Source organism: Pseudoliparis swirei, chromosome 12, assembly GCF_029220125.1.
Source record: "Pseudoliparis swirei isolate HS2019 ecotype Mariana Trench chromosome 12, NWPU_hadal_v1, whole genome shotgun sequence".
Taxonomy (NCBI): Eukaryota; Metazoa; Chordata; class Actinopteri; order Perciformes; family Liparidae; genus Pseudoliparis; species Pseudoliparis swirei.
The window spans coordinates 20504719-20524750 of record NC_079399.1 but is presented as its reverse complement, the minus strand read 5'-3'; the positions used below and the strand labels follow the sequence as shown (position 1 = coordinate 20524750).

Below are 20032 nucleotides of genomic sequence, written 5' to 3'. Positions count from 1 at the left end.
GGGAGCTGTGAGCGAACAAGTGCAGCTGTTGCATCCAGGACACCGACAGTAACTTATTATTGTGGTTTTGACTATGTGTGAACTTGTATCAATGCAGGGTTCATACATATTTTGAACAATGTATTTGCATTAACATTTTTTTAAATCTCGGCTCATAACATGAAAAAGTGAGACAATGGAATATTTAAGCTAACAATGATAATTCCAAAGCATATAGTCTAAATGTAAATGACACAAATGAATGAGAGGCAATAGTTTGATTAAAAGATTAAACATGTATGTCTTTTTAGTTAAGGTGCGTTCACTTGCAGCGCGGAAAATTTGCTCTGCGAGTATGAGAGCGTTTGCCGGCTTATATTTTGAGCGTCATCCTTTTAAAAGAATATTCATTATTTCAAACTCAGCTTGAATGCACATTTGAATAACACATTTCCATGACTTTTCCAAAAACATTTGGGGATTTTTTAGGACCTTTCCAGGCCTAGAAATAACCATTTTACAAATTCAATGACTTTTCCGGGTTTTCCATGACCGTGTCAGTTTGTTTTTCAATGTAAGCTAGGCTCTTAGCACATCTGTAGCGTAGCCTGTAGCGGTAACGGAGACATTTGTGAAATTCATTTATATTATTTTCGAAATGTAATGAGATAATAGTTCGTCCCCTTGTGTGGAAGCCATTTTGTTTGTTTAATTCGTCCAGTAGCGTTATATATCGTTATATTCTGCTGCTGGACGAAATCAAGTTCTTTTTTTCTTCTTTTTTTAAGTCGTGGGAAAGCGCATGCGCGGTGCTTGGCGCGTGCCACCGGTGTGGCAGTGAGCGGGTTAAAGGCAGACAGCGAGACTGTCCTATCAGTGCTCTCCTAGAGAGCCGGGGCTTGTGTGTGTGCGTGTGTTTTTCATTCTGGCCGCACACACTGCTATGAGACACAACCCGCTCGCCCCGAAACTTGTTGTTTCCTTTTCGCGGGGCGCGCAGTTTGTTTAACTTTGCGGGGACATCTTTGCGACTTATAAACCGAGGGGATTCTTTTATTTTTTCTTCTTCTTCTTGGCGGCAACGAAGCGCCGCGTGCTGCGGATCCGACCAGCGGCGAGCAGCGCGCAGCCCCGCGGGGAGACGCGAGCACACGGTAGGAAAGCACGAGCGCTGCCGCTCCACAACGCCGGGGGTTTGGACCGCTGCGTTGTTTGTGGAAAAAAACACACGAACAACTTGGGTTTCTTTTAGACGTGGAATTCAGCTGCGCGCGCGTGTGTGTGTGTGTTTGTGTGTTTGTGTCGAGAGAACCGAGATGCGGGGATCCGAGGACACGCGTGTCCGTCGCTGAGTGTCACCGTGTCCGTCCATGAAGTGGACGGATGTCAAAGTGACCCCCCCCCCCCCCCTTCAGCGGGGTTTTCTGGGTAGAGCTGACCACACAGAACACAACTATTGTTACTAGTTGTAACGCACTTAAGGAAACTTAAGGAAACCAGCAACTGGCATCTAGGAAAAGTTAGCTTCTTTTTTCTTTTCTTTTTTAAAGGAAACATTTGTGTAATTGTCTCTGGTTACAATGAGAAAAACATGTAGTACAATACCCCAGCTGAAATATAACAACATAGTTTTCATGAAAATATATATATATATAAAAAGAGTATCCTAGTGAAATGAAAGTGGCTCCATCAACTGAGGTCTTGTGTTCCTGGTCCTGCATACACTGATGTAAACATGGGCTGAGGAAGGTATTTGCTTGTATCCTTGTTTCTTCATTTACTTGGATTCTTTGAGTACCAGTGAGTAAAGCAAGAGCGTATACCTTTGCAGCATCTCAATTCAATTTCAATTCAGTTTATATTGTATATAGCCCAATATCACACATTTGCCTCAGAGGGCTTTACGATCTGTACACATACGACATCCCTGACCTTTGACCTCACATTGGATCAGGAAAAACAACCAAAATATAGAAAAAACCCTTTCACGGGGAAAAAAGAGATTAAACATGCATATATTCTGTTTTATTTAAATAACAGAAGGAATCAACTCCTCTAATTCTTGCGATGACTCGCGTTAAGCGTCATCCTGATGATTTTTGGGACACCTGGGTTGGTGGAATGATATTTAAAAAAACAACAACATCGCTGCGTTCACCTAATTCACTGCGAGACTGGCTGTAGCCTTGAGCTCGCTCGGCCTAATTGGAATGTTTAACAGCCCAGCTGTGGGGTGGGGGGGTCAAATATGTGCACGATCTCTCCTAACCACCAGAAACATGTCAAAGAGTGCGTCTCCTCAAGCCCCTCCTCGCAGGGACAACTCTGCCCGTTGTTGATGTTTATTACTATTATTATTAGAAGCAATGTGGTTATTAGTCGTCTCGCGACGGAGTCCTGGTAATTACTGCCGATTTAGTTTTAATGAAAGGGATGCAGGATGACTGTCGCCCAGGATCTCCAAGCGCCTCACACCCCATAATCAAATACTTCACATGAAAGACGGCGGACGAGGAGCATCGGCGTGGTTCTTCCCAGCGAGGGTCGTGGGGATGGGGGGGGGGCAGCGGCTATCCTCACTGACGCAAGTAAATCCCTTAAAGCTGCTGGTTTTGTGGTGGAAATGACACTTCATCACATGTGGAGGTCTAGACGGAGCGTGTCGGGTTAACCGCGAGCGATGGTTTAGGAATCGAGGTCGCTTCATATCAGGCTTCTTCTTAATTAAAAGTTCAAAGCCAATCGGAAACCGAGGACCCCTTTTTTATGTACCCGTTATTTTGTGGAGTTGAACTTTGACCCCAGGCCTTCTTGCTGTAGCGCCAAGCGGGCAACCTTTGCACTAGAGTGCATTAGAGGGCGTCTTTTGGCAATGTTGACGAGTCTTCTCAGATTAATTTTTTGGGGAATTGCACGTCGCCTGTATGGATTGAACAACTTTACAGATTTGATGGATGTTTGAATTTGAATGTGGTATCATCATTACAAATGAATGTTAACCTTTTTGTGTTTACATGGCAGACTGTTTACCAAGAAACTTGGATACTTGAAATAAAAAATGGTGGCCGTCCCCCGTCGTCGTGGGTGTGAAATGTTTTTTTTGACGGTTAAAATCTTTAAATCAACTCCATCAGTCCAGATTCGACGAATCGGTGGACGAGGGAAAGAAAGTAGGAGGAAATTTAAATTCTTCTACTTGAGACTCTGTTCCCCCCCCCCCCCAATTACCTTCTTCTCTTCTGTTAACTGTGTGTTACAACCCGGCTGCTCTTTGGCAACTCTAATGTGCACTAATTAAGTTATTCTGGCGTGTCCCCCCCCCCCCCTGTTAGAGCGACGGTAGCGTTTCTTTGAGGGCAGTTTTTATTTTGAAGCCAGACACAAAACCCTGCTTGTGTCCTCACAGTCTGCCCTCGATGTCTCACCTGCCTGTCAACGCTCGGCATCTGTACACACACACACACACACACACACACACACACACAGAGCCGAGGCCAAATTCCTTTAGACTGGAGCCGCCGACTTGGTTGCACATTTTTGTAGCTCTGAACTATATTCTCTCTCTCTCTCTCTCCTCTTTTCACCTTCTTGATCTCCATGAAGCCTGGTGTTTCCATCCAGGCTCTTTAAGTCCTGACAGGCTCCTGACAGCTGTGGGAGCCAGACTAATGACTTCATCTGGGCTTCCCTCGGCGCTCTGCTATTCTGAGCTCTTTTTCGGGGGGCTCCAAAGTTTACTCTTCCCCATCCCCCCCCCCCCAGCCACCGACCCACCCTCGACAGGCCTGTCACGCTCACATTTCATGTTGAGGTGGCACATTGGTCGCATACACACACACACACACAGACTCTTTGTACTGTCACATATTTGTAAAACTGCAAGAAAATTAATGATGACACAAAAACATAAGATCCTTGAGCTATTCACTTTACACGTTTAGGGAAGCGTAACCCTCGCAGGTATTTCATTTCACCCAAACCATGAATGACCTCCAGGGAATTTTCTTTTGCCCACAAAATGAGAAAATAATCATATTTCACGAGATATGGTTGCATAATAAAACGCGGCGGTCATCGGTGTCTGTGTGTGTGTCCGCAGCATCTGAAACACACTCCACGTCCTCAGACTCCAGGCCAGAAGAGTCTCCACAGCGGACATACAAAATGCAATAAGTAATGTTTTCATGTTCATATTGTTAGACGCCGGTTGTTTCTGCTGTGAGCTGCAGATTATATATTTGCGGGCGATCAGAATGAGAAATTTCCAACTAAAATTGTAATCCTTGTCAAAAATGTGAGCCAACACAAACAAACTGTAATGGCGCTGCCTTTTATATATGTTGTGCTTCAAGAAAAACCCTATATTTATTTATATATATTTTTATATGTATATAATATATATATAATAATTAGATATATATTTATACATATAATATATTTATAATACATATTTATATAATATATTTATAATACATATTTATACAATATATATATAATATATATATAATTTTTATATAATATATATATATATGTGTGTATATATATATATTTAATTATCTACCTGTGAAAAACAACTCGACCACTTTTGAAGTTTTATATCGGAGCCGGAGAGACGCACATCTTTCTTTAAAATCTTTTTCTTTGCTCTTACTTTTGCTAAAAGTCCCATTTGCAGATCCCCGCTCTCCCGTGAGTGTTTGGTAACTGAAGCCGAGAGCACGCATAGGGGCTTGAAACTGTAGCATAACGTGAACCTCCTGTTATTTCTCACTCTGTTGGAACACCCCCCCCCCCCTCTAATGCGGGGGCCGTCTCACGCTTTGTAATCCATACAAACTTTTGAGATTCACGCCGGGTCGCCTTCATGCCCGGTAACTCATATTTATCTGAAACGGGCCCCTATGCGACGGGACTGTTGTGAGACGGAACACAAGTTTGGTTTGCCGAGCGTTTCAGTGGTAAGTCATCAAATAAAACCTAAACATCCTCCCTGTCCACCTCTGGCGGGCAGGTGTCTGTCTGGTTTCTCTTTTTTGTTTTGCCGACGGAATCCGCGTTGGTGTTTTCATGACTTGACCTGTTGCATCACTTGTTACTCGCTGTCGGGTACATTCCAGTGAAGCGGGTAAAGAATGTGGATTAAAAGCCGATGAGACGCATTTCATCTGCTTTAGCGGACCACACATGCAAATGAGCTGAAGCTACAATCTGGTACAGAGCATCAAATAGTGACATATATGTTTTAACTAAACTTTAAATAAAGATAATATTAATAAGTCACTGGGCTCTCTGTTGATCTCATTGTGTCGGGTGTTTATTCCCCCCCCCTGCTCATTAAATATCAAACGTTGTTGTTCATAGGTCGACAAATCTAGTTGACGATTAGGGTTAGGTACCGGAAACCGGTGCCAATGTGGAAGTATATTTATCATTTTTTAACAAAGGATAAATATTATTTCACAAGTTTAAAAAAAGTGCCCCCAATTTCTTTTAAAATGCCCCTGGAGTTCAGTGAGTGGGGGCAAAAATTGCACCCTAAAAAATATGTACATTTCCTACCCTGATGTGTCTGCATCTGGAATGTAATCGTTGTGTTTCCTCAGCGTCCTTTGTGTTTTCTTGCTGACGGTGCGCTTCTCCTGGAGGTCGTGTCCCTCCTCCAGTCTTCACGCCCTCTGAATGGAGCCGGCTCAGGACTTGTTGTCCGGCCTGTTTCTGTGACATCATCAAGAGATCTCTGACTCGTATCCCTTGGATACCAGATCAACGAGATCATGCATGATCTCATCATCTCTGTTTGACGTTTTGCAAAAATGTGTTTTTAAAGGATAGTTGCAGCAGTTTGGTCTGAGGCCGGTATATAGTGTTCAAGAATTATTCGATTCATACCTCAGGGAGGGAAACACAAGACCTTGGGCCTCTCTCTATTTATTAATTAAATGACCCGTGACCCTGATGTTTCCTCTCTTCCCGTTTCCTTCTCTTCCCTCAGAGGAGTGACCGTGTCCTTGGGAGCGGACCATGGCCCTGAGCGACGCCCACGGCGACCCTCTGGCCCTCGGCAACGGAGGGCGCCATCCTCTCGCCGCCAATGGACACACCCCCTCGAGTGCCGGCGGCCAGCAGGAGCCCCTCGCCGCCGCAGATGACGGGGACGAGGCGTCCAAAGTTCAGCAGAGGTCGCACGTCATCCAGAGGGCGAACCGGCCGAGCCAAAACGGCAACGCGGTCAAACAGAACGGCTCGCTGAGGAACCTCCCCGTGTCCTCTTCCTCCTCCTCCTCCTCTTCCTCCTCCCCCCCGGCTCTCACAGACTCCCGACGACCGGCCAGGCGCCACCTTTCCTCCAGCCCCTCCCCTTCCCTCCAGCCGCTGCCCCTCGGCTGCCAGCACTGTCACCTCCAGTCCGCCGCGCCGTGCTGCCCCTGCGGACAGCCGGAGTGCCCGCTCTTTCAGAATGCGCCGGCGGGGGCGGGGCCCTCCGGCTCCGCCCCCTACCCGGGGGCCGCGCCGTCCTGCCCGTGCTGCCTCAACGCCTGCGCGTACTCTCACCCCCCCCATGCTCCTCACCCGTCCTCACCGCTCTGCCTCCAACATCACCAGCGCTGGCAGGAGCACCTCCAGAACCAGGCGGCTGGAATCAGGTACGGGGGGGGGGCTTTGTCGTGCATTTTAAAAAATGGATTCGACCTCGGTTTATTCCATAGCTCATAATTCGTTATGTGTTTTCTAAACATCAAGTGGTTGGTTCTCGGCATTCTGGTGCTTCCCTGATCGGAGGTCTCCTGCTCTCGAGTAGCCAGAGACATCATGACTGTGTGTGGGGGACGGGAAGCTGAATGAGGGGAACAGTTGGGTACACACTACCGGTCCGAAGTTTTAGAACACCCCCATATATTAACCCCCAAGTGCAGCATGTAAGTGGGAACCACTGCAACAGTGTTGGGGAAGAATATTTGATTTCCACGGAGAAAGAATTCCACACGTGTGTTCGGCTGTAGATTTGTTAAACCAAACGATTCTGTGATTTCTTTTAATTGTTGATCATCGGCCTCAGTTTGGGCAACAGAGGACCTCTCATAGCCACGCAGCCCCCCCCCATCACTGCCTGCCTGTGCCCCTATGCTTATTAACATGCCACATCCATCTTTAGGGATGGCGTCGGTCCTGGAATGCAGTGGGCAGCTGGTTCCGGGACGACGATCCATATGCAGGCAATATTTCTGAGGAGATACGGGCCGTTTTTTTTTTTTTTTTACAGGCCTGACGCGGTTTGACACGCCGCCACGTCGGCCACGGACCGCCGGAGTCACCGACGGGCCGTTTGCCCTTCGAGGTCTCGAACAAACGTCACATCTGGGGAACGACTGGGGGGGGGGGGGTTTCGTCACATTCACTCTGACTCATGAGGAACTGATCCAGAGCGTGGTCGTTGGGTCAACAAACGAAGCGATGACGCTTTAGGGTTCGTCGTGGAAAACCTGGAAAAGTCATGGGATTTTTAAATTGTTATTTCCAGGCCTGGGAATTAGTTATATTCATATACGCAGTTTTGATTTAAAAGAATACACATTTATATACATTTTTATTCAAACTACTGTCTCTTATTTAAGGTATATACTCACTTCACCTAATGTTTGGCCATGGAGATTTGATTCAAACAGGGTTCGTACGGTCATGAAAAACCTGGAAAAGCCATGGCATTTTAAAATGGTCATTTCCAGGCCTGGAAAAGTCATGGAAAAAAACTTCAATCATAAAAGGTTTGTAAAAGTCATGCAAATTTGATGATATCACATGTTCATTTACGCCGAGTTTGACATAATTAATATGTTTTTTAATGAAAGACGCTCAAAATATACCGAGATTTCAGTTTGGTCGTGGAAATTTGGTTTTAAAGTCCTGTAAAAGTCCTGGAAGTCCCTTGGTCAACATGTGTATGAGCCCTGCTCGTGGGCGGAGTCAATGCGACGCGGCGCTGCTCGGGTCCGGTTCTTCTCGGTTCTCTCTCCTGGCGGTCGGGACGCAGACAGCCAGAGCGAAGTGGATCCACGACACCAGAGAGTCTTTTTCTTTAAAAAAAAGACCTGCATGCCAGCGCTCCCGGCGACCACGGCGTCTCCAGTCAGAAGCAGAATGTGAGCATTGAACTCATTCCTTGGCAACCTTTTTTTTTCCTCCAGCATTCCATATTTAGTGAATTTATTTTCCTCTCTCTCTCTCTCCCTTTTACACCAAAACCACAGGTCCTTCCACCACATTTTAAACTGTAGCCATTGAATGTCTTGCATAATCATTTGCATAATCCTATATTTACCGTCTCCACAGAAGTCATTATTTACTCATATCGTTGTGGGGAATCTGTTTTGCATGAGACTTTATTTTTAATTTTGTATTTCTTTGCTGCCCGATGTTGAATTTTCCTCGCTGAAATGAAGTGGGGTCTCCCTCCCTCAGAACGCTCATGAGGGGGGGGGCGAGGGGCTGTGTGTGGGCTTTGTGTGTGTGTGTGTGTGTGTGTGTGGGCTGTGGGTGGCACTGAACGCTGAGGGTTTCGTGTTGCCTCTGAACCTCACGTGCTCGGATGAAACTTTTGGGCGGGCGAAGAGAAGGACGCCCACAACGGGGTCCTGTTGCTTAGATGTCCCTGCTCTCCGTTTACTTAACCTTTTTTCTCTCTGTCTCTGCGTCTCCCTCTCTCTCTCCCCGTCTCTTTGTCTCTCCCTCTCTCCGCCTCCCTCTCTTTCTCTCTCTCTCCTTCTGCCTCCCCCTCTCTCTCTGCCTTTCTTTCTCTCTCTGCCTTTCTCTCTCTCTCTGCCTTTCTCTCTCTGTCTTTCCCTCTCTGCCTTTCTTTCTCTCTCTGCCTTTCTCTCTCTCTCTGCCTTTCTCTCTCTGTCTTTCCCTCTCTGCCTTTCTTTCTCTCTGCCTTTCTCTCTCTCTCTGTCTCTCTGCCTTTTTTTCCCTCTCTGCCTTTCTTTCTCTCTCTGCCTTTTTTTCCCTCTCTGCCTTTCTCTCTCTCTCTCTCTCTCTCTGCCTTTGTCTCTCTCTCTCTCTCTCTCTCTCTGCCTTTCTTTCTCTCTCTCTCTGCCTTTCTCTCTCTGTCTCTCTCTCTCTGCCTTTCGCTCTCTCTCTCTCTCTCTCGCTCACATCCCCCCCTCCTGTTTCCCGTTCCACATCAGAATGGGGAGCTTTTTTGACCAGCCAGTGCATATTGAAAACCTCTGCCTGCGATTTGCCAGATTATCCGAGGGATTTACATCTGTGATCACACACACATGCACACACACACACATGGTAACTCTACTCTAGGTAACTCTCTTTTTCTACGTCTGTTTTTTCGGTGGTTTTTTTTTGCTTTGTTGCCCTCGGCGGCTCAAAAGCACAAATCCATTTACCAAGATTAGCCCGTACTGTTGTCTCTTTTTGAGACACTTTTCCGGTCTTGCGTACAAAGTAAAGCAAATATTTTTGGACACGGCGACTGGCGAGGCACATCTGAGCAGTTTCTGCACAGTGGCTGAAAAGGTTATTTTCTCTGGATTGAAGTTAAGTATGCACCCTTGTATCCTAGCTATAGGGCCTCAAGGCTGCGAGTGCACCCCTGTGAGCCCAGAAGGAGACCTCTAAATAAGTGTAGCTTCAAGTAACCTGCTTCTACCTGCACACCGATGACCCCACACACACACACACACACACACCAAACACTTCACTGACACTCAACCATCCGGGGTCACGCTGAGTATTTAACCCCCCCCCCCCCCCCCCCGCTCACACTAAGCAGTGCTGCTAAATGTTTCTGCCCTCGACGCCGATGCCTCACTCCCAACAGCTCCTGTTGTTTATGGCAACCCCACGAGTTGCGGTCGAGATTCACGCCTTGTCAGATAGCAAGAATTCCTCCCGTCTCGCTCCCTTCCGACGCCGTCCCCCGGGGCTCAAAGGTCAGCGTTTATTGCCGCGAGCGGCGCGTTTGAATCGCGTTGCAATCTTTGGGCGCCAGGTGGTTCGGTCGCCATGAAGCCGCGCGTGCAAACACGGCAACCGCGCAACGTTTTCACCAGCCGAATGGGTCGGAACAAATGATGATTTACCTTCTTTGGGACGGACGGTGCGTGTCTGCGAAGTCTCGTGACCCGTCTGAGCCTCAGCAGAAGCCAATGTTGTCATTTCTGCTCCTTCTTAATTTTCTGGTTTTTGTTTGCCCTTTAATTCTTTCTTTTCCTTGGACCTCAGTTCTCTCGTCTCCCTCCATCTCTCGCTCTCAAGGGATCGGCGAGCGCCGTGTTTCAGGGTGTCGGCTCGACGAGGCTCGGCACATTATCAAGAATAACAAGCGTTGGAGAAACCAGCGGCCAATGTGCCCGACCCAAAGGCCTCGCAATCGCTTAAAACCGGTCTGTAGTTCTACTTTAGACGTTTAGGATTTTACAATAATCCGATTGGAAATGTTTTCATTGAAGTGCAAATATCTGTTCTTTTCTTTCTTGTTTCATATGTGGAGAACATTTCTGACACACAGGAATTACATTCAGAGTAATGAGCTTCAGTTTCTTTGACTCTAATAGATGCATATTCTGTCCAATGTCCACCAGGGGGCGACTCTTCTGGTTGTATAGAAGGGTTAACCCTAACCCTAACCCTATGTGAAAATCACTCAACTTCTCTCTCGATTTAAAGTTTATGATCTCGATCTTTAGTTACAAGTCTTCTTGAATACATAATGATGTTCATTTAGTAAATTATGGTCCAATTAGAGTCAAATAGACCATAAGTTGCACAGAGTACAGGTACACAGGCAATGAAATGTATTCTCTGCATTTAAAGGATTATCCCATCCTTAGTTATGAAGGAGCAGTGGGCTGCAGTGAAGCGCCCGGGGAGCAACTGGGGCTTCAGTGCCTTGCTCAAGGACACTTCGACTTGCAACTAATGGGGAGAGATGGGATCGAACCGATGACCTTGGGCTTGCAGGACGACCCCCTTATCCCACTGAGCTACAGCCATATATGTGTATATATATATATACACATATACAAATATATATATGTGGTTACATGACACTCGGGCTGTACCACATGATTTTTTTAGTTTCTTCTTTGCTCTCTGTGGTATTTCAAATGAAGCTTGCCAACATAATCCTGCGTGGCGTTGTGATGTCTCCACCCTGGCGGTGACGTGTGACCCTCCGGACCACTTCACCGTCACGGTTCATTTGCAAAGGAGACACACGAGCAATCTGTGTCTCTTTAAACCGCCTGCAGGCTGTAGCTTTTCTTTTCTTTTTAATACACAGAAGACATTCAGTTACACGGTGTTAAACTCTGAGAAGAGAAGGTTGCATCTGGGGGGGGGGGATGTTGATGCGTCTGTGTGTATCTTGTGAAGGCTGGGTGATGGATGGAGGAGATTTACATGCATCGTCTACTCCGCTCTGCACTGTCGGAGCTCCAAGGTTAGGCCAGCAGAGACGTGAGGCGCATGCTGCCACTTGTTAATACACACCGACACATGTCGGTTTAAGGCTGAGGCTGCTTTCCCCTGTGAGCTTTGACAGGTGACTTTCACATGTCGTGCACTGGTTTGTGATTATTTTAAATGCTGTCGAGTTGTTTTTTCTTTTCTCTACTCCATAGTTGACATCCCGGCTTGTATTTCATGCTCCATCTTAGCGCTTGTGTTGTGTGTTCACTCGCTGCACTGAAGGACTTTTATTAAGTTAACTCGGCTTACATTTTAGGAATGTAACTACGATGCTGAATTTTTTACATTTTGAATAACGCAACGTTTACATCCACTTTTACATCCCGATCGCACCGTTTTTTTGGTACGTGTGCGTCTCGTCGCTCGTGCGTCCTGCACCCCCCTCCCAGTCGATTATTCCACCAATCGGCCGTTTTGTTCGCAGTCAACCTAGGATTTATTGTCTGGATTAGTCTTTTTTTGTGCTTTTTGTTACAACTATTACAAACTTTTTCGTGGTGCTTTTGCGTTATTCTTGGTTTACAGATCTGTCGATTTAAATCAACTAATCGACAGTTAACTGAATCCTTTGAGCCTTATTCTACTGAGAATATATTTTGGCCAAAGCCTGGGTTAGAAAACATTATTTTTGTATTATTTTGATCTTTTTTTAAAAAGTGTCCATGTGCAGTTAAAACATAAATGTCACCGTTTGATGCTCTGCACCAGATTGTCGCTTCAGCTAATTAGCATCTGTAGTTCCCTGACAGACCGTAACAAACATAAAACAACAACAAACATAAAACAACAACAAACATAAGACAATAACAAACATAAAACAACAAAAACATAAAACAACAAAAACATAAAACAACAACAAACATAAAACAACAACAAACATAAGACAATAACAAACATAAAACAACAAAAACATAAAACAACAAACATAAAACAATAACAAACATAAAACAATAACAAACATAAAACAACAACAAACATGAAACAATAACAAACATAAAACAACAACAAACGTAAAACAATAACAAACATAAAACGACAACAAACAGTACATGATAAGACGCACTACAACCGTGTATGCGGTAAGAAGAAAACACAAAGCACACAATGGGAAGCTACAGTCCAGCGTTTGGGCGAGTACCACGGTTTGGGTCACGGAGCCCGGTTCAGGGAGTAAGCTAATTTGTGTGGTATTTGTCCGCCTCCCGCTTATTCCTTAGTTTCTCTGCTTTCTTTTGTTTCTTGAAGCCATCTTCATTTCTCCCATACCCCAGGTTTGAATGTATAGTTCCTGAGTTTGAAGCGGGCCCATAAGATAGTCGTCCCAGATCAAAGCCCAACGCTGGCCGGGCCAAGACGTCCGTCTGCTGCTGGCTGAGATGAGCGCAGCGCGGTGAAAGGATGAACTCCTGCATGTGTCCACACTGTGGCACAGTGTTTGTTCTTAGGGCTTCGTTGTACTCTGTGGACCAGCTAAATAAATGTTTGACTGCGTGTACTAGGTTTATAATAAGTGGCAGTCATTTGTTCATTTATAACTGAAACAGTACAATTATTGTTATTTAAAAGGGATTTAGTTAAAATGTCACCAGCTTCAGCTAATTTGCAACTGTAGTCCCCTGACAGAACATAACACATAAACAATAACAATTATAAAACAATAACAAACATAAAACAATAACAAACATAAAACAATAACACACATAAAACAATAACAAACACACACTACACCAGTAGAACACACTACACCAGTACAACACACTACACCAGTAGAACACACTACACCAGTAGAACACACTACACCAGTACAACACACTACACCAGTAGAACACACTACACCAGTAGAACACACTACACCAGTACAACACACTACACCAGTAGAACACACTACAACCAGTAGAACACACTACACCAGTAGAACACACTACACCAGTACAACACACTACACCAGTGTACAACTTTAAATGGTTTAGACTTTATGCACACACTCAAACGGAGGCCATGCTGCAGGAAGCTCCGTAACAGCGCGGGTGTAAACTGAAACAATAACTGAACTCAAGCCGTGATAACTTTGCGGTTTTAAGCGTGACGCCCCGAGCTCACGGCTCACGACGAGGCTCGCTGCAGTCGTCCAGGCTGACGGGTGAAGCGAGCGGAGGCTGTTTGGAAAGGGGGAACGACTTAAAAACCCAGGAGTGGTGCGAACACACCGGAGCCTTTAGTCTGGCTCCAAATGAACGGACCAGAAACCCCGTCACCAGACTGAAATAACCCCACCAGCTAGCTCCAGTGTTCACCACAATATTCCACCTCTCCCTGGCTGAGTCCGTGGTCCCCGCCTGCTTCAAGAGATCCACTATTGTCCCTGTGCCCAAGAATGCTTCTCCAGCATGTATGAATGACTACCGACCGGTGGCCCTCACCTCGGTGGTCATGAAATGCTTTGAGAGGCTGATAAAGGACTACATCTGCGCCTTCCCCCCTTCCTCCATGGACCCGCTGCAGTTTGCTTATCGCCCAAACAGATCCACGGATGATGCTGTCTCCCAGGTACTGCACACCACACTCTCTCATCTGACAGCCAGAGGGGGCTATGTGAGACTGCTGTTCATTGGATTATAGTCTAGCCACACCATAACCCTCCAGACTGGCCGGCAAGCTGATTGAGCTGGGACTGAACACCCTGTGTGCTTGGACTTGACTCTGATCGCCTGTACACAGGTGGTCAGGTGGGCAGACACACACCCAACCCCTCACCCTGAACACAGGATCCCCCCAGGGCCAAGGCCCTCAGCCCCTCACTGTACTCCCCAGCACACATGACTGTGTGGCCAGGTTCAGCTCCAACACCATCATCGTTTATGGATGACACAGTGGTGGTGGGCCTGATCTCCCAGACAACCCATTTGAGAAGGCCTACCGAGGAAGGCTGATCTGTCACCTGGTGCCAGGACAACAGCCTCCTCATGAATGTCACCAAACTAAGGAGCTGATTGTGACTTTAGAGTGTGGCATAACAACAGAGCATGCATCACCACTGGGGGATTAACGACTACTGTGAGAGGTGAGCGGTAAAATACTGGGAGTCCACATCACCGAGGATCTGACATGGTCACCCAACACAGACACTCAGAGAAAGGCAGCTGCCCCACACCTCAGGCAGCTGAGGAAATTTAAAGTTTCCCAGAGGATCCTTCAGTCCTCTACCTGGAGCGTAGAGAGCGTCCTGACAGGAAGCATCACAGCCTGGTTTGGCAACTGCTCCGCTTCAGGACAGGAAGGTTTGAGAGTAAAAGTCAGCTGAACGACCATTGAACTATACCCCCAATTCTGCAGGACTTGTGTACACCAGGAGGCAGAACCAGAGCCGACAGGATCATGACATCCTCACCACCCAACAACAGACTGTTTCAGCTGCTGTTGTCAGGCATACGCCTCAGAGCCGCTGCAAGAACAGAGAGACTGAGACGGAGTTTCTTTCTCAGGCCACTGGTGATTGTGAACCCGGACCCTCACCAGGACCCCCCTACATAGAATCTCCACACAACCGCTTCCTCTTAGGCACACACACACACACACACACACACACACTTACTGTAAATATTGTGTTGTTTTTTATTTGTAAATAGTGTGTACTTGTTGCCCTTGCACATTCCTGCTGAGCATTGCCACTTTCATTTCACTGCACACCCTGTGTGTGTATGTGACAAATAAAACATCTTGAATCTTGAATCTTGAATCTCTTCTGGTTGTATAGAAGGGTTAACCCTAACCCTAACCCTATGTGAAAATCACTCAACTTCTCTCTCGATTTAAAGTTTATGATCTCGATCTTTAGTTACAAGTCTTCTTGAATACATAATGATGTTCATTTAGTAAATTATGGTCCAATTAGAGTCAAATAGACCATAAGTTGCACAGAGTACAGGTACACAGGCAATGAAATGTATTCTCTGCATTTAAAGGATTATCCCATCCTTAGTTATGAAGGAGCAGTGGGCTGCAGTGAAGCGCCCGGGGAGCAACTGGGGCTTCAGTGCCTTGCTCAAGGACACTTCGACTTGCAACTAATGGGGAGAGATGGGATCGAACCGATGACCTTGGGCTTGCAGGACGACCCCCTTATCCCACTGAGCTACAGCCATATATGTGTATATATATATATACACATATACAAATATATATATGTCTATGGTTACATGACACTAGGGCTGTACCACATGATTTTTTTAGTTTCTTCTTTGCTCTCTGTGGTATTTCAAATGAAGCTTGCCAACATAATCCTGCGTGGCGTTGTGATGTCTCCACCCTGGCGGTGACGTGTGACCCTCCGGACCACTTCACCGTCACGGTTCATTTGCAAAGGAGACACACGAGCAATCTGTGTCTCTTTAAACCGCCTGCAGGCTGTAGCTTTTCTTTTCTTTTTAATACACAGAAGACATTCAGTTACACGGTGTTAAACTCTGAGAAGAGAAGGTTGCATCTGGGGGATGTTGATGCGTCTGTGTGTATCTTGTGAAGGCTGGGTGATGGATGGAGATTTACATGCATCGTCTACTCCGCTCTGCACTGTCGGAGCTCCAAGGTTAGCCAGCAGAGACGTGGGCGCATGCTGCCACTTGTTAATACACACCACATGTCGGTTTAAGGCTAGGCTGCTTTCCTGTGAGCTTTGACAGGTGACTTTCACATGTCGTGCACTGGTTTGTGATTATTTTAAATGCTGTCGAGTTGTTTTTCTTTTCTACTCCATAGTTGACATCCCGCTTGTATTTCATGCTCCATCTTAGCGCTTGTGTTGTGTGTTCACTCGCTGCACTGAAGGACTTTTATTAAGTTAACTCGGCTTACATTTTAGGAATGTAACTACGATGCTGAATTTTTTACATTTTGAATAACGCAACGTTTACATCCACTTTACATCCCGATCGCACGCTTTTTTGGTACGTCGCTCGTGCGTCCTGCACCCCCCTCCCAGTCGATTATTCCACCAATCGGCCGTTTTGTTCGCAGTCAACCTAGGATTTATTGTCTGGATTAGTCTTTTTTTGTGCTTTTTGTTACAACTATTACAAACTTTTTCGTGGTGCTTTTGCGTTATTCTTGGTTTACAGATCTGTCGATTTAAATCAACTAATCGACAGTTAACTGAATCCTTTGAGCCTTATTCTACTGAGAATATATTTTGGCCAAAGCCTGGGTTAGAAAACATTATTTTTGTATTATTTGATCTTTTAAAAGTGTCCATGTGCAGTTAAAACATAAATGTCACCGCTTGATGCTCTGCACCAGATTGTCGCTCAGCTAATTAGCATCTGATTCCACAAAAAAACAAAACAAAAACATAACAACAACAAACATACAAAAAAACAAAAACAAAAAAATAAAATAAACAAAAACAACAAAAAATAAAAAAAATAAAACATAGAAATAACAAACAAACAAAACAAAAAAACATAAAACAATAACAAACATAAAACAATAACAAATAAACAACAACAAACGAAACAATAACAACTAAAACAAACAAAGTAACAATAACAAACATAAAACACAACAAACGCTGTAAACGCCTCACCGGTATGGTAAGAAAACACAAAGCACACAATGGGAAGCTACAGTCCAGCGTTTGGGCGAGTACCACGGTTTGGGTCACGGAGCCCGGTTCAGGAGTAAGCTAATTTGTGTGGTATTTGTCCCGCCCTCCCGCTTATTCCTTAGTTTCTCTGCTCTTTTGTTTCTTGAAGCCATCTTCATTTCTCCCGACCAGGTTTGAATTATAGTTCCTGAGTTTGAAGGAGCCCAAATGTGCCCGATCAAAAGCCCAAAAAAAAAAAAAAAAAAAAAAAAAAAAGAAAAAAAAAAAAAAAAAAAAAAAAAAAAAAAAAAAAAAAAAAAAAAAAAAAAGGGGGGGGGGGGGGGGGGGGGGGGGGGGGGGGGGGGGGGGGGGGGGGGGGGGGGGGGGGGGGGGGGGGGGGGGGGGGGGGGGGGGGGGGGGGGGGGGGGGGGTGAGGCTGCTTTCCCTGTGAGCTTTGACAGGTGACTTTCACATGTGCACTGGTTTGTGATTATTTTAAATGCTGTCGAGTTGTTTTTCTTTTCTACTCCATAGTTGACATCCCGGCTTGTATTTCATGCTCCATCTTAGCGCTTGTGTTGTGTGTTCACTCGCTGCACTGAAGGACTTTTATTAAGTTAACTCTTACATTTTAGGAATGTAACTACGATGCTGAATTTTTTACATTTTGAATAACGCAACGTTTACATCCACTTTTACATCCCGATCGCACCGTTTTTTTGGTACGTGTGCGTCTCGTCGCCGTCCTGCACCCTCCCAGTCGATTATTCCACCAATCGGCCGTTTTGTTCGCAGTCAACCTAGGATTTATTGTCTGGATTAGTCTTTTTTTGTGCTTTTTGTTACAACTATTACAAACTTTTCGTGGTGCTTTTGCGTTATTCTTGGTTTACAGATCTGTCGATTTAAATCAACTAATCGACAGTTAACTGAATCCTTTGAGCCTTATTCCACTGAGAATATATTTTGGCCAAAGCCTGGGTTAGAAAACATTATTTTTGTATTATTTTGATCTTTTTAAAAGTGCCCATGTGCAGTTAAAACATAAATGTCACCGTTGATGCTCTGCACCAGATTGTCGCTTCAGCTAATTAGCATCTGTAGTTCCCTGACAGACCGTAACAAACATAAAACAACAACAAACATAAAACAACAACAAACATGAAACAATAACAAACATAAAACAACAACAAACGTAAAACAACAACAAATGTAAAACAATAACAAACATAAGACAATAACAAACATAAAACAAAACATAAAACAACAAACATAAAACAATAACAAACATAAAACAATAACAAACATAAAACAACAACAAACATGAAACAATAACAAACATAAAACAACAACAAATGTAAAACAATAACAAACATAAAACGACAACAAACAGTACATGATAAGACGCACTACAACCGTGTATGCGGTAAGAAGAAAACACAAAGCACACAATGGGAAGCTACAGTCCAGCGTTTGGGCGAGTACCACGGTTTGGGTCACGGAGCCCGGTTCAGGGAGTAAGCTAATTTGTGTGGTATTTGTCCCGCCCCTCCCCCGCTTATTCCTTAGTTTCTCTGCTTTCTTTTGTTTCTTGAAGCCATCTTCATTTCTCCCCGTACCCCAGGTTTGAATGTATAGTTCCTGAGTTTGAAGCGGAGCCCATAAAGATAGTCGTCCCAGATCAAAAGCCCAACGCTGGCCGGGCCAAGACGTCCGTCTGCTGCTGGCTGAGATGAGCGCAGCGCGGTGAAAGGGATGAACTCCTGCATGTGTCCACACTGTGGCACAGTGTTTGTTCTTAGGGCTTCGTTGTACTCTGTGGACCAGCTAAATAAATGTTTGACTGCGTGTACTAGGTTTATAATAAGTGGCAGTCATTTGTTCATTTATAACTGAAACAGTACAATTATTGTTATTTAAAAGGGATTTAGTTAAAATGTCACCAGCTTCAGCTAATTTGCAACTGTAGTCCCCTGACAGAACATAACACATAAACAATAACAATTATAAAACAATAACAAACATAAAACAATAACAAACATAAAACAATAACACACATAAACACATACACCAACAAAACACTACACCAGTACAACACACTACACCAAATACACCACACTACACCAGTAGAAATAGCATCAGATATCTTTTTTCTTCTTCTTCCATTCTTTGTGATGCGCTTGATCTCCCTCTAAGTAACGATTGATAGATGAGACTGTCGGCTCCAGGATGTCTTTATATCGCCAAAGAATTCTCCAGTGTCAAAGAAAAAGGGTTTAAAAAGACACTCAGCTTCTCTCTTTCTGACCTGTGTAGCGGAGCCCAGAACGACGATACTGATGTTTCCAGAAGTTCCTTTATTCATGTTCAACCATGAGCCTAGTTGGCAAACATAAATGTAAGAGTTTCTCTTTTTCCATTTAATTTCCAGAATTTACCGTAAGAGCTAATGGAACAAATGAAATGAGCTCTTACCAGTGTAAACATTACTTGGCTGACATTTATATTTCCATGTGGACATAACACAACATTTTCTCTTCCTTAAAGGGCACATATAGCAGCTAGAATCTAGCATTAGCATCGTATTACAATACATTTACAAGTTAATTAAAGAATAAAGTCAGTAAACATGCAGTCAAAGCCCAAATACAACACAAAGTACCGTGTTCCCGTTCCAGCTCGGTGCTCAGCAGTTCATAGAGTAAGAAAAATACTCACGAACACCTTTTCCTTTGTTACACCTTCAACTAACGTACTTTTTTGCGAAGTCGCGTTACCAGATGTACGTCTACTTCCGGTTCTCGTCGGAAGAGCTTCAAAATAAAAGGACCTGAAACATACAAAGTCACTTGCAAAATAAAGGCTTGCGGGAAAAGTAGTCACCATATGAACAGAATCTTTTCAGAGTCATTTACACTTGCCCAGCAGCAACGATTCATAACTCAAAGAAAAGTCTCCCTGGCTCCGGCATCGTTCTCTTTTTAATGCACGGGG

General features: G+C 44.9%; 1 protein-coding gene across 4 annotated transcripts in view; it reads left to right on the top strand.

Annotated features, from left to right (window-relative positions):
* disp1 (dispatched homolog 1 (Drosophila)) overlaps nt 1–20032 on the top strand; it is a 106058-nt gene that overhangs the window by 66503 nt on the left and 19523 nt on the right. For 2 of the 4 annotated variants that reach the window (XM_056428291.1, XM_056428289.1), the window contains exon 3: nt 5972–6623. In XM_056428291.1, coding sequence (XP_056284266.1) covers nt 6001–6623 — 623 coding nt within the window. In that variant the 5' untranslated portion in view covers nt 5972–6000. Of the gene's footprint in view, nt 1–924; nt 1134–5971; nt 6624–15972; nt 16046–20032 lie in introns of those variants that run through there. The other 2 variants (XM_056428290.1, XM_056428292.1) reach the window with 2 other exon arrangements.